At 43.0% G+C, this 14,798-nt stretch overlaps 1 protein-coding gene across 1 annotated transcript in view; it reads right to left on the bottom strand.

Moving 5' to 3' along the window:
• Positions 1–14,798, bottom strand: part of b4galt2 (UDP-Gal:betaGlcNAc beta 1,4- galactosyltransferase, polypeptide 2) — a 90,163-nt gene that overhangs the window by 12,565 nt on the left and 62,800 nt on the right. Inside the window, exons 5-6 of the mRNA XM_040171316.2 lie at positions 10,181–10,368; positions 6,539–6,661 (exon numbers count right to left, since the gene is read on the bottom strand). Coding sequence (XP_040027250.2) covers positions 6,539–6,661; positions 10,181–10,368 — 311 coding nt within the window. The remainder of the gene's footprint in view (positions 1–6,538; positions 6,662–10,180; positions 10,369–14,798) is intronic.

The following is a 14,798-nucleotide window of genomic DNA, read 5'->3' on the forward strand; positions in this document are numbered from 1 at the left end:
TTTAATCACAACATGCTTTTCATTTTATATCTTTAATGTCAGACATTACTCTGACTTTAACTCTAGATGTAATATAAGTAAGTATAATTATGAATGCAAACCATTTCATACTGCTGCTGTTTGTTAAGTAAAATAATCCAATGGGTGAAATGCAGAGTGGCTTTTATTGTGAAACACTCACAGGAAGCACACTGTATTCATCATGGCAACCTTGAAGCCGTGAAACTGTACAAGTGACTGTTTTATTTTGAGACATTATTCTGGTCGTTGGTAGAATAAAGGGCTCAATAAAGCAGCTACAGTCAGACGCCCAGAGAGAATCCATTAAACGGCCGTGGTCGACTTAACTAACAGAGGCACCTTGTCCGTTTGAAAAACTGCGGACTTTCTTGCACTTCAAATTTCCGCCCGCTAATATGATCTGCCATGAAAAAGTTTCAATAGCAGCCTGAGGCAGAACACACACACACACACACCCTGACACGCACACACACACACACACACACACACACACACACACACCACGGACCTATTTGATTGGATTAATCAGGGATTTCTCCCGCTCTCCTCTTCTATTCCCACCAGTGGAGTTAATTGCATTAGAGCAATGGTGTGGAGGAGAATTGGGAGCTAAGTCTGATGTCCTGCCTCAGTTCTCTTCGCCTGAAGAAATTAGATGGGGAGGAGTGGGTGGTGGTGGTGGTGGTGGTGATGATGATGACGGCGGTGGAGGGCTGGAAGATGCACAGCAGAGAGAAGAAAGTAATCGAAAAATGAGGCGGGCGTGAACTGGAGAAAGATTTTTTTGTCAGAGGGGACACATCTGGATGCTGCACAAATTGCCTTTTGACGTTTTCATATTCAGAGTTAAAGATTGTGCGCTTTAATAAAATGGTTGTTTACGAGGTTAATGACACTGTAACCCATTTGAATGATAATAATTATTTCTAAAAAAAATGCAACGGATGACAAATCGCGCAAGGAGAAAGCTAATTACGTAAAAGTGTTAATGATCGAATGTTCAAACAAATACTTTCTTTAATTTGTGTTTCAACATTCGATGCTGTTAACATGTGTGAGCATAATGATTTGACAAGCTGTGCGCTCCTTTAAAAGACAGCTCAAAATCCCATCTGTTTACCTTTTTTTGTGTTTGTTCTTTTACTTTTCATCAGTCAGTATTTCATTTTTTTTTATTTTGATGTGTGTAGCTCTTTTCTGTTGTGCTCTAGAAATATTGTACGTGTATATGTACGACCAACATATTTCTTTTTCAATTAATCTATAGAAGTTAAATACCACTTACTGCCATTCACAACATGGACTGAAATCGGCAACCCATGAATGACAGACAGTGGACATCTGTGGACTGCGCCTGACGTTGCTAAGCATACCGTCAGCTCAGTGCTTCCTTTCTGTGCACCTCTCCCTCTGTCATCCTTCCCCGTCTGCACTGCTTTACCTGCACCCGCTTCTTATTTCCCTCTTGAGCACATTCCACCTTTTACGATGCCTTCCCTCGACTGCCTTAAATGAGACTTCAGCAAGTGCGTCCTTCATTATTGTGCCCTCAATACTGTGACAAAAAGTAGGAATAGACCTTAGTGTTGGAGGAAAGTAGTCAAATAAAGGTGCATATTTTGGATCACCGAATAGCCTACAAGTAGTCAAGATAGAAAGTCCCACACCTCAGATTTGTATCATTATTCCCGTACAGTACACGGAGGCCGTTTTCAGGCAATGCCTAATTACATCATGGTGTTAGCTGGAGGCTAAGCAAAGGAAAGGCTGGAGGCGAAACACAAATCACTTCAGAGTGGTGGGCTAAAGTTACACATCAAAAATGTAATCTGGTAGTGTTGTTGGGTGCCAATAGCAATATTGCATACATTTGTTATGATAAACCGCCAGTTACCGTTACAGAGAGGAAGAGAAATAAATTAGCCTCCTGCTAACCTCCTCATTTGTCAGGCCTGCAAAAAGGCTAATTTATTGTAGCATTATAGCATGGTGGAATTAGCAAGGTAACTAGCATTCAGCTAGCTACTTGCTAGCTTTCAAACCTCATGCAACACAGGTCACAGAAAATGTTCCATAACAAAATGGTAACTCATCTCGAGATGGCAATGCTTTTTGTTATAGTTAAAATCCAACATGTTTTCACACTACACGGGTTACAGAAGATGAGCCCCACTGGGGCCTACTAGCCGGCGGCCGCACTGGGTCTAATGGTCCCTGGGCCTGATTTCTCGTTGCTAGGAGACCACTTCGATCCCCAGAGGAGGACAGGAGGGGGACATCCCAGGTAACAAGATGGCTCTGAAGGTCGGACAAGCTAGCTAGCTAACAAAGCCAGCCTTCTGTCTGTTTAAAACCACCAAATGATCAACAACGTTAATTAACAACAATGCTGGAGGGATAACACCGTTCACACGGCTCCTTCTGTTCGCTGCGACCTCTGTCCTCCGTCCTCCTGTCTTCACCTCCATCAACTCCACTTCGATATCAAGCGGGTGCTCTCTTCTGTGTCAACTTCACTTCTGACTGTTGTATTGAAAGTTTCATTTCATTTCAGCAGGTATTGTTAATAAAAATAAGGTAAATAACGGCCTTCAGCACTGTGACAGTGAGAGGGGGAAAAGTTCAAGGTAGTTCAACTATTGGGAACATGTGAATGACAGGCCATGCAGAGAAAACCTCTTCCACTGTCAGTCAAATCTCACGGTGTCAGTATGCCAGGCTGCAATCCTCATATAGTAAGGATTTTTCATGATAACATGTGGCTAATGCACTACCACGCTTAATACGTCCAATGCATCCATGAGGTAATCAGGTAGACTAATATCCTCTGTTGATTATATGCTAAAAAAAGGAATTATCCAATTAGGTATTTACATTGTTGCTTCTTTAAGTATCAATCCAGTATTGTTTTTAATGTGTATTGGCCCCTCTCAATGAGGCCTATTATTGTTCTTTTTTTAATCCTTAAAATATGACTTGTCCATGAGGTGAAAAGAAAAACAAAACACATTAAAATAAGTCAAAAATTGATTTAAAGCTCCTGTTTGCTGACGAGACCCCGTGGGTGCAGACTTCCACAACCTGGCCGTGCGATCGTTAAGCCCCAAAATACTCTGACTCTTGCACCATTGTCGAGGCTTCACAGAAACACGTGCGGTCCTCGTGCTGCAGCGGCTGCATGTGGGAATGATGCTGGCTCAAGCTCTGTTGAAAGCCACCGCTGGGAGGTTCAGGGCGAGGAAGGAGGAAAGGGCAAAGACGATGGATAGGGAGCATCGAAAGAGAGAGAGATGTTGTTGTTGTGTGTGTTGATAGCTGGTCCGCCATGGAAACCACTGGGACATATTTGCCCACAGCTACTGCTGCATGCTCAGAGAGGTTGAGAGGATGGTGAGAGTGAAGCCCTTCACCTGGCTCCTTCTAACTCCTTTATGTCCACCAACATTTTAGAGAGGGGTGGGATATAAGTGGCATGTGTCCTCTTCGCCAAGGGCTCAGGCCACACACTGAGAAGCGGGGACAGATAGTCCCGCGGGCAGGCATTGAGCTAGCAGGACTCATTGCAGGCAGTCGTCTTGCCATGGTCTATTGAATCAAAACCAGCATATAAAAAGGAAATTGCTGGAGGGAAGCGAGAGACGGAGATAGAAAAAGAGACACGAAGAGTTAGAGGTGCAGAAAAATGAGAAAAAGAGAGAGAGTGATGCTGAAGTAGAGAGTAAAAGAGCAATTTTGCTCTTTAGTTGTTTTTCAGAGTAGCTTTCAAAGCATAAGCAGATGGAGGTTCAGTGCTTTGTACGAAGACACTTTGACTGGACACCAAGCTGATGGACATCAGGCTGATGGCCATCAGGCTGACGGACACCAGGCTGATGGACACCAGGCTGATGGGCACCAGGCTGATGGACGGCCATCAGGCTGACGGACACCAGGCTGATGGACACCAGGCTGATGGGCACCAGGCTGATGGACACCAGGCTGATGGGCACCAGGCTGATGGCCACCAGGCTGATGGGCACCAGGCTGATGGACACCAGGCTGATGGGCACCAGGCTGATGGGCACCAGGCTGTTGGAGACCAGGCTGTTGGAGACCAGGCTGATGGGCACCAGGCTGATGGGCACCAGGCTGATGGGCACCAGGCTGATGGGCACCAGGCTGTTGGAGACATCGCCGGATTACATTGTTCAAACAAGTGAACGCTGCTACCTTTCAACAAAAGAGAACAGAGCACAGATAATACGGGCGACACACTCCCCGATCTTTCTACTGATCTTTCATCTCTTTATCCTGGTTCTCTCCCCTCATCTATTTTATTTTACTCCTGGGTCCAGAGAGACTGCTGGTGGGCATGTTAGTTCAATCGCCTGGAGATTCCCTCCTCTCCTCTGCACGTCACCACGGCTTCGACCGTTGAGACTGATTCCAGCATAAGATCCCATTAAAATTATGTTGAAATGTGCTAGATACATTTGCTACATTGCACTAAAGACCAAAACAATTTTGATCTGATGATAGCAAAAATAATTAACAAATAATCCAGACAATAATATCTGCACCAAATATACGTGATCTCATCCACCCTCGTGTCTGTTACTGATTAGTTGGTTCTAATTGAGTAATTGGTTGTTTTTGTTTTATTAAACTAAGATTTTGAAGTTGATTAGTCATACTTTTATATGCCAAATGACATGTTTCCAAGAAACCTTTAGAGCATCTCTAGTAAATACAACATTTAAAGTGATGCTATTGTGACAACTAAATCAATTCATCAATTAAAAGATGTCGGCTCAAAAGTCGCCACCAGAGTCATTAGGATTCCGCCTCTGAACACAAGGAACCCTTGTACCAAATTTCATGTCAATCCATCAAACAGTTGTTGAGATGTTTGAGTCTGAACCAGAGCAGTGGATTGACTGACTGACCGGCTTCACAATCAGAAGAAATCTATAACAAAAATCAATCGCATGATTTGACATGAAAAATGTGAATAGGAGAATATTCCACTTGCTTTGATGGCTGCAGCTACATCCACACACAGCTTCTTTCCACACACAGCTTTCTTCAAAAAGCTTGTCATTGTGTGTTTTTAAGGGCATTTCCCTTCTGATTGCCCCATGAAAGGCTTAAAAAAACAAGTCACTTTAAATGCTGAGTGGGGGGGAGAGTGTATATTTGCATTTAACTTTTTCTTCAGGTTTGGTCTCCACCAATTTCTGAAAAAAAAAACAATATCTGAGTGTTCACCTTTGGGCACCACACATGTGTTTACTTCAGGTCCCTGATGTTCCATGCTGGGCGGGTAGCGTACACCCGGCTCAGTCAAAAGGTTTGCATGGCAGAAAACAACGTCTGAATTAATTATTTTTTCACAACCACTTTTTATATCAGTTGAAATTGCTTAAGTTTGCAATGTAGAAAGAATCCTGGGGGAAATCTACAGCCTCTAATGACTTACTACAGCTATCGCCCAATAAAAAAGTTAGGACTTAAATTTTCCATTTAGTGAATCACACATCTTTTACCACATCTGTCCAGACGCTGACAAACAACCGCAATCGCTTGAATGCTGTGGCTCCTGACACCGCTCACTCTCTGAAACACAGCTTCTCAAATGCTCTATTTTCAGTTTTCCCATGATGCTATTCCTCTGAACGGACAAAGATAAGCTTCACAGTGCGAGAACGACAGCGGGACAAAGACAGAGACAAGTACAAAAAACAGATAGTGAAGAAAAGGGACAATAAAGATGTAGATTGCATTATGACTGTGAAGAACTGTCCTGCTGCGTGAGTTTGGACCAGTGTGTGTGTGTGTCTGTGAGCGCGCTCGAGCCCCATTGTTTTTTTCTTTTCCTTTTAGGCTGATTCATCATTACAACTGGCTGTTTTTCAAGATCATTACAATAGCTGAAAATGTTTTTCAGCAGTCTGACTAGAGCATAAATGCAACTAATGGCCCAGTAGGTGGTTCATTTAAGCAGTTCTAAGCCATCTTTCCGTCTTCCTATATAATTCAGCACACTTCCAAACAAATATGAGTCTCCTTCAGTGAACCATTACAATAGATCATCCACTCGACGTAAACCTTCAGCGGAGATTTGATTTCACCACAGGCTTTACATCAAACAACCAAACGTAACCCAGATTCCTCTGTTTCTAGCTGGTAAATCTCAACAAGTGAAGTAAAACGTTGCTGGCATTATTAGAAACAAATCCTCTGAGGGCTGAACCCGGCCGGCTTCACTGTCCGTGCGCGGCTGCAGGGCTCCGTCTTATGCTTCGCTCTGAAGTTAGGCATATTTTTTATTCTGCAGAGGGAAAACACGGCTTCTAAATGGTCTCCCTGCCAGAGCCATTCACACCTTTGCTAATCCCATTCCTTTTGAGCCAAAAAAAAAATGTATGTAAAAGTGATGTATTTGAATATCTGTGCATGTTGGGTCTCAGGGTTCCTTAGCGGCAATCTCAAAGTATTCTTCACGTTCCCAGCTGTCAGATGACGTTTCCAGGCTTACCGGTTGTAGATGTCGTCGTCCTCCCCTCCCCAGCCCCAGTACTCGTTGGGGAAGCCGTTGATCTTCAGAAACTGTTTTTTACTGAGGCCTGAAACTCCTCCAAAGTATCCCGCGTACGGCAGCCTGCGGGAACAAAGGAAGGAGGATGAATAAACGAGGGAAGGATCGAGGTGAGACACTGCAAGAAGTAATGAACAAAATCACAGAAGCACATAAACAAATATTATATTGTCCTTATTAATAAACACAAAGGACTTTTAGCACAACAAAGAGAAGCATCTTTACAACAGGAGACAACAGTTTTCACTAAATGTGGGCTACCATGGTTTGACGGCATGTGTGGGTCGGTAGTGTCATTGGTGCATATAACACACATCTAGGACGGAACTCTGGTTTGTCTATTCAAATTTATGGAAAAACAAAAGACGTTTTAAGTATCTTAATACAAAGATGCCTTTTCAAAAGCACCATGACATCCAATCAACATGGCTGCCCACTCAGATCATACTTCATTATAATAAGACAATCCTGCTCTTTCTTTAAGTTAGTGGGAGTTTTTTGCATTTTTTCAGGGCTCGTTAACTTGAAATTGTTGGTGGATCATCAGCAGCATCACAGGTTCTATTCGGCGTGTGCCGAAATGTATATTGTGCTGTCAATTACATGAGGGAAAAAAACAGCAAATGAAGATAAATATTAGAAATATTTGATGGAGGAGTGTCCCAGCCATGTATATATGTACATGTATGTGTGTGTGTGTTAGTGTGTGTGTGTGTGTGTGTACACAGTGGACAAAAGAAGACAGCGAGGCATTTTATTTGCTCCTCAAAAGTTGTGAGGCCAGTGGAGTGGGACGGACGTTGGTGTCAGTGTCATGACAGGCGCCTGCAGTCAAACCAGAGGCTGACACATGTGTCTGAATGTGTGTGTGTGTGTGTGTGTGTGTGTGTGTGTGTGTGTGTGTGTGTGTGTGTGTGTGTGTGTGTGTGTGTGTGTGTGTGTGTGTACATGTGTGCATATTCTGGACAGTATGTGTTGTCAAAAGAATGACAGCTTCCCGTTGAAAGATGACAAGAGGAAAGTAATGAGACCGTATGTTTTGACACAAATTCCCTGAGCAACAATATGGCAAGCAGCATTTGTGCGCGTGTCTGTGTGCATGTAGGTGTGTGTGTGTGTGTGTGTTGTGTGCTTGAAGAATAGAAAACGATAGAGAGAGAGATTGGAAGTTTGATTAACTGCATGTTTTTCTTGAACTTTTTTACAAAGACTCACTAGCAAGAGGAACAAAGCTCTGAAACACCAGTGACTATGAATTCAGTCTCATTATTTCCTCAGAGATGTGGGACACTCGTCATCAGATGCTAATTCTCAAACACTTCTAAGAAAAAGTTTTACTGTACATGATGGAAATTTGACAATAACGTTATGATGTCAATTCTCGTCCTGTTTTTTTCTGTCCAATAATTCCGTATGTCTTTACTTTTTTGATTTTTTCATTCCCAATTTTACAATTTGTTTATTTCACGTTATTTCCCATTACACCGATCTTAAAAACGAGCTCTCGCTGCCAGGAGGTCATGACCCAGCGTGAATGTGCTCTCTGTGGATACGAGCTGAAGCACACTCTGATCACCTGAGTAACAAGTACTGAACCATCCACATGAATATCTCCACTGTAATGGTAATATAATTTCATATAAAGGCATAAGGTCCTTTTGAGAGGGTGTAATTTGTGGAATGTTTTCTAAAGAGCAGCGCTGTGAAATGTACTTCAAGGTGACCCGTTCTGCTCAGAGAGCTGTCAGGTGTTGTGAGGTGTGAAGGAAATGGAAAAGCACTTTAAGTGACCTGACTTTCACAGGCAATGATGCTTTTTCACCATTTGTCAAAATGCTTTTGCATTTGAGAGCAGCTAATGTCGTTTTCCTCAAATGATGAAATAAAACACTCAAAATCAGCCTTCATGATGCTTAGACTTTTATTTCTTAAATTTACAATCTTCCTAACTGCAGACTACACACTTTTCTAGAATGAACGGATTTCTACACAAAATCAATCAATCAATCAATCAATCGAAAACAACGGGCTTTACTTTTATCCCCTTATTCCTTCATTCTCTAATGACCAAAAAGTATTTGATGGCCCAAAAGTTGCACTGATTCATTCCTAATGGGAAATGTTAGCTTACCAGCTGCTGCTGTGCTTCTTTGCCAGATAGCATTAGCTTATTGAGCAGTATATCAGGGGACTGCTCGGGCTCCCGAGGATATTTTCCCCTGGAAAACGCTGGTGGAATAACACTGTGGATTGGATAGGTCGCTTTCGCTGGTAATGTTAAGAGCATTAATCACTGCTTCTGGTGCTTTTAGATAATTGAGTGTAGGCAGGGTGTCATTGCGCAAAGAGACTCAACTAAAACAGAAAGATACCATTCAGGAAACGTTTTTGGCTGCACTGCATTTTGATCACACATTCCAGAATTGGCACTTCTGCTCGCTAGATAATTTCCGTTAGTTAACAGTGCGTTTTCCCGGTTAATCCTCAGCTTTAAACGGGCATCCATTGCATAGTTGACCGTTTGTTTGAGGTGCACGTCTCCCTTTTGCCTTTGGGTCACGGTGATGGGTTCGCCAACGTAATACAGTTTTGGAGATTACTGTGATGTTTATTAAAACAATATATATTCAGTCTGCAATCACAAGTCAAAGCAGAACCTAAAAGATTCAAACCTAAAAACGTTAAAAGGCTCTAACTAGAGAATGAATGACATTTTGGCTTGAAGAATTCTGTTAATGTTTATTAAGTTGCAGATTTTTCATTCCTATCCTCAATAATCAATTGACTTGATATATCACCACTAATATATAATATACCACTAGTATTATCTCTTTTAATTATATTCATCTTATATCAGATTAGATTGACTTTATTGTTGGAAGTTACTCTGTGTCTTGTCTCCAAGTCCAAAAAAGGTACATGTTTAGCATTATATTTTATTTTATTCCTCGTGCACTGTTGTCAAGTCGTTCATTGTCGTACTGTCTACCGTTACGCACCAACCGCCAAGTCAAATTCCTTGTATGTCTGACATATTATGGCAATAAATGTTTCCTGATTCCTGATGTTTGCACATAATACAACAAACCTCTAAAGCACGCAAAAAATACAGGTTACATTATACATTCATTGTTTAATATATAACAAGTGTCAAATGCTATATATGGTCGCAAAAAGGACCCGGAGTACAATTCCCTGTGTGGGTCCATAAGCTGCTCTCAATATACGTGTGTGTGGGTGTGTGAGTCTGTGCGTGCACGAATGCACAACTTTATTTCAAAAGGGACCGCTCACTCCAAAAATCAATAACACATATTTCTATTATCTAACACTCTGCAGCTCACAGCAAAACGACCGAGACCAATAAAGAGCAGTACATTTCAGACAGAGAATTTGCATTTTAGATTTGGGGAGCCGACTGTCCCTTTAACTGGGATCGATATTAAACTGATAAACTTTGAAGGTAGATCCTGGCAAATGCTTTGACCCATATTACAATAAATGTAAGTCAAATGTCGGGACAAATTTGGGTCCCGTGCTCCCCTCAGCAGCGCTAAAATCACGCGCCAACCGTCGCCTCACCTGAAGCCAAACTTGTCCATGGCGATGGCGAAGTGCCTCGGCTGGTCGTAGCAGTGGTAGAGGTTGCGGTCGTCCATCGGGATGAGGTCCACGTCGCTGAAGATGAAGCAGTCGAACTCTCCGTCCCTCAGAGTCTCCGTGTAGCCGACGTTCAACAACTTTGCGCGGTTGAAGGTTTCCTCGCCCAACTGCAAAAACAAAAGAGAGGCCTTTACGTCGCCGCGGCACATAGATGAGGAGAATGTGGCTTCATCAGCATTTGACATCTTCTCGAAAGCATCAGAGTAAAAAAAAAAAAAAAAGAAATTCAGGATATGCGATATTAATAACGTGTTCAATTAGTGTTTCTGTACAACTTGAACCTCGTAGACTAACGCCGGAGCTAAAGAGGCATCGATGTGGCACCAAATAACAAGTGCTGCCAAAAAAGATCTAATACTAATCTAATAGACTGTACAGCAACATCCGCCCGGAGCATAACTGCTACCGGCGCTACGACCATAAACAAAAGACAATATGAGTCAAATAAAGCCAAATGCTTCCAGGCTCACATCAAAGCGGTTTCTCACTATATATCCAAACAAACAAACTGATGTGTTTATTGAGCCACACGAACAGACCAGTGGCCTGAAGCACCAAACATGTCAGACTCTGTCTGGCTAAAGTTTAACGCCTCTAACGCCAAAAAATTCCTTTTTTGTAATCTTTGTAATAAAAATCTTTGTAGGTGATAAATGTTTTTATATTACTGCGCATAAACAGGTAGTTTGCTGTTTAGCTAATCAAACAGCTAGCTTGAAAGCTAACTCAGGGACATAACTTCTTATGTTGGGACTCAGGCATTTTAAATATAATTACTCGATAAATACTTGCCGTAGCGGATTTCTATCCCACATTTTTCTAGAATTATAAAAAGGACCCGTGTGAAAAAAATAAAAATGTTTTCCTTTAACAGCTTCAGTTCCAGAGCATTATTGAACCTCAGCATTTAGCATCCGCGGTGCATTTGTGCGTATTTATCTCTGCAGGCAGTCTGAACTGGTGTGTTTGTATTGACCCAAAGGGAACCCGGTGGCGCTCTAGTGGAACACCACTGTTTCATCAGGCTCATCACTTTGGCTGAGATGAATGTGTCTCTTGCCAAGCAGCCACAGCTGTTTGAGATAGCCGAGGATAATATATGTGACAGCTTTAAATTCAATAGTGCACCAGCTATTCGATATCTCCTTCTGCAGAGGCCCGTGTGCTCGGCTGAAATGTTTGCCGAGCTGCGGGTAGAGGTCAGCGAGCAGGAGCTGAAGCTACTGTGCAACCCGACACTCTTTGGCAGACGCGTTCCTGATGCACGTTGACAGTCCTCCCTCTTCCGATACCCCCTGAATGTATTCGTCTCTGCACGACGAGCAAGGACGGAGAGGAAAAGCTCAGGGAGCAGAGCTGTCCAGGAGGGAGATATAAAAAGAAACCTTTTGTACTGTCAGTACTTCTACACGCATTAACAGACTGAGTCATCAAGACCATTCCCCTCAGGAAACCTTTCATTCGCTTACTGTACCACTAGTCCATTTATTCTAGGACGAATAGCCTCAAGTACCCCTGAAAGTGCAAGTAAAATCTTTAATATGCATTGTGGGCAAAATGAATCACCACTTGAGGAGGAATGAATGCCGTTAGTTACAGCTTCTCAAATGTGACGATATGCTTATGTTTTCCCCCTGTTTCATGTGATTGTGGTCCATATTCTGCTTGGACAGTCACAAGATGCTATCTGAATATATCACCTTGTATTCTGTTAAAAATTGCATGAACATTTTTTTTTACCCTTCTCTCCCACTTAAAGAATGATTATAATAATAAATCTGCTGTTTTTACACTGAAACTTGAGCTTTTTGAGACATTATGACGCTAACAAAGATTTTCATGCAAATCTGGCTTGTGTAGTTCAGTTAAGTCCTTATATACAATTTCTTAAATATCACAAGATTATATGTTTATGGCGATGATCCCAGCAGAGAGCTTGATTCTTCATATCAAATATTATAATAATAATAATAATAATAAGTTTGAAGAATGTCTCAGAATATACCACCTACAATATGTAGCAGATCTGCTGTTGAAACATGCTCTTCTGTTTGAGGTACACTTGCTTCCACACTGGTGCATTATCTCTCCGGAATTAAGTATAATGCGTCATATGTTTTCATCTGGTCAAATGTCTTCCCTGTACACAGCATGTGAATTGTTCCGAGCACTAAAAGCGTTACGTAAATGTATTCGGAAGCGTATGAATTTTTTTCCACTGCTGCAGGTTGCATTTCTGGGTTATTTTTTCCCCTCCTGCTTTAGGCTGTTTAAACCTGTCTTTGTTTTTCTCACGCAGAGTACGCAGGAAATATCTGCACAATTTGCTTACAGTGGCCCACAGGGGACAGTAAAACCATTCATGTGTGAATACTTGACAAATCAACAAATTGCACGTTGACGCGATGAAATGCAATTTAGCGGACGCTGATTTTTGGCTCCACGTCTCCGATTTCACGGGCGTCTTTCAACTTTCAAGGACATTTCCGCTTCATTTGTTTTTGCCCAGGCTGGACGCATAATGCAGTGAGGATATGCACGTGAGCGTGAGGTATTCAATACTCAATCAAACTAAGCTTTCTTCAAGCTCACCCATGAGATAATATAAAACACTTCCCAACATCTATTCTGACAACAGGCTCAATACAACCTGCTTCTGTTGGAGCAGTAATTGCCATTTCTGCATAATAGATATCATTGTGGGCCTCACATTAAATGAAAGTACACTCAGTGACACAGTGAATAGGGGCATCCAGCCTGAACGTGAAGCAAAAACTAAAGTCGCAACAGTCGACGTCCGACTGGAAAAGCGCTCAGGTGAATCACTCTCTGCCCGGGTAAATATGGGTCGAGTAATTGAATGGAAAATACTCATCATCTGCCACCAAGACGCAGTGACAGACAGCGTGGAATAAAGAAACAGTCGGTCCAGTCCAGTCCATCCTCACGGGGGAACAGTGTCCACGCGTTGGTCTCATTGATCTTCTAACCACATCCACCCTAAAAAGCACTTGTGCTGAGGAGCCACCACGGAACCTGCACGCCCTCGTTTACCTCCCCGTTGTTGCCCCGCTGCCACCGTAAGTGGGATTCTACTCAAAAGTTAAAGTGAATTTTAAGTGAAGCTCCAGAAGACGATTTTCGCCGCGTCAATAACAATGATTGAAAGTTGGACCGAAGTGGTGCATCACTCTAATCTTTCTTTTCTGAACCCCCGGAGGATGTAGATCCATTCCTTAAAATGAAATGATCTGGAAACACAACACAACTGGCGACACAACCGGACCATCCCGCACGATCTTGTCTGTTCTACCAACACGGTTTGTTGTGATGTCAATAAAGTTGACTCAAGCTGACGTGTCAGCTGACATTGATAACAATACTCAACAATAGAAAAGAATAATGACAAATTACCTCATTTATGTTTATTTTGATGAGTTGGCCTTAAATAGGATTCTTAAAAGAATTGTGACCAAGCCATGAACCGAGTGGGGTATTTTGCTGTTTGACTCTCGTGGGTGAACGATCTTAATTTCCTAAAAAGGGAGAGTGACATCAGATGGTGAAGAACTGCCAAAGGCAAAACGCTCGAGGTCCATTAATCAGCCGCTCATTCAATACCGAGGTGGAGCACGGTGACATATTAAAACACAGGGTAAAACTGAGGAAATAAACATCTGCTGTGTCTGATTTTATTGACCTTCAAACATCCCGCGCATCATCCGCCCTCGGCCTCTTCTGTGCGCTCTATGATTTCTCAAAGGTAATAAGCTAAATCTTCTCCCCTCCCTCTATGCGCACTTTGCGCTTTCAAGACATCACTTACATCTGTTTCATCCGCTCTTATCTGGCGCCGTGCTCTCTCCCGGTCTCTCCGGGTGTGTCTGCAGTAATCCGGTCAGCGTCTCTCTCTCTCTCTCTCTCCCTCTCCCTCCCGACGTGCCCCCTGAAAACCAATTAACCCTATCGGCCGCATCTGGGTATCACCGGATGAATCCATCGCTGCTCCCTCGTGCGAGGGTGTGCGGCGAACGTATAACTTTCTCCCGGTCGCCGCGCAGACGCCAACGCACACACCTGGAAGGTTGCCACGGCAATGGATTAAAGGGCCGGGCCGGGCCTGCGCCTGGATGTTTGTCACCGAGACAGCGAGCCGGTGTGCGTATTTGAATGTGATGTGTGTCTGTGCACACAAGTTTGAGTGTCCATGTATTTGTGAGTGTGTGTGTGTGTGTGTGCGATGGAAGTTATCGGCCTCCTGCAGATAGATGGAGGTGGGGCCTCTCCTCCTATCATCTAGACCGGTCAGTCAGTGCAGAGAAGGACAGACCACAAGAGAGACAGAGAAAGATTTCACCTTATCTCACTTAATGGAGATTGAGTTGAACGTGTGTGTGTGTGTGTGTGTGTGTGGCTTCCTCTGTGCTTGTAGCAGCACTTGTGCGAGGAGGAAAAAGGAGCCGACCGCCCCCCAAGAAGCTTCTGACGGAGCCGAGTCTGCTTTCTTCTACCAACGAGCAGCGTGTGTTGTTACCTT

This window comes from Gasterosteus aculeatus, chromosome 3 (assembly GCF_964276395.1).
Source record: "Gasterosteus aculeatus chromosome 3, fGasAcu3.hap1.1, whole genome shotgun sequence".
NCBI classification, from domain to species: Eukaryota; Metazoa; Chordata; class Actinopteri; order Perciformes; family Gasterosteidae; genus Gasterosteus; species Gasterosteus aculeatus.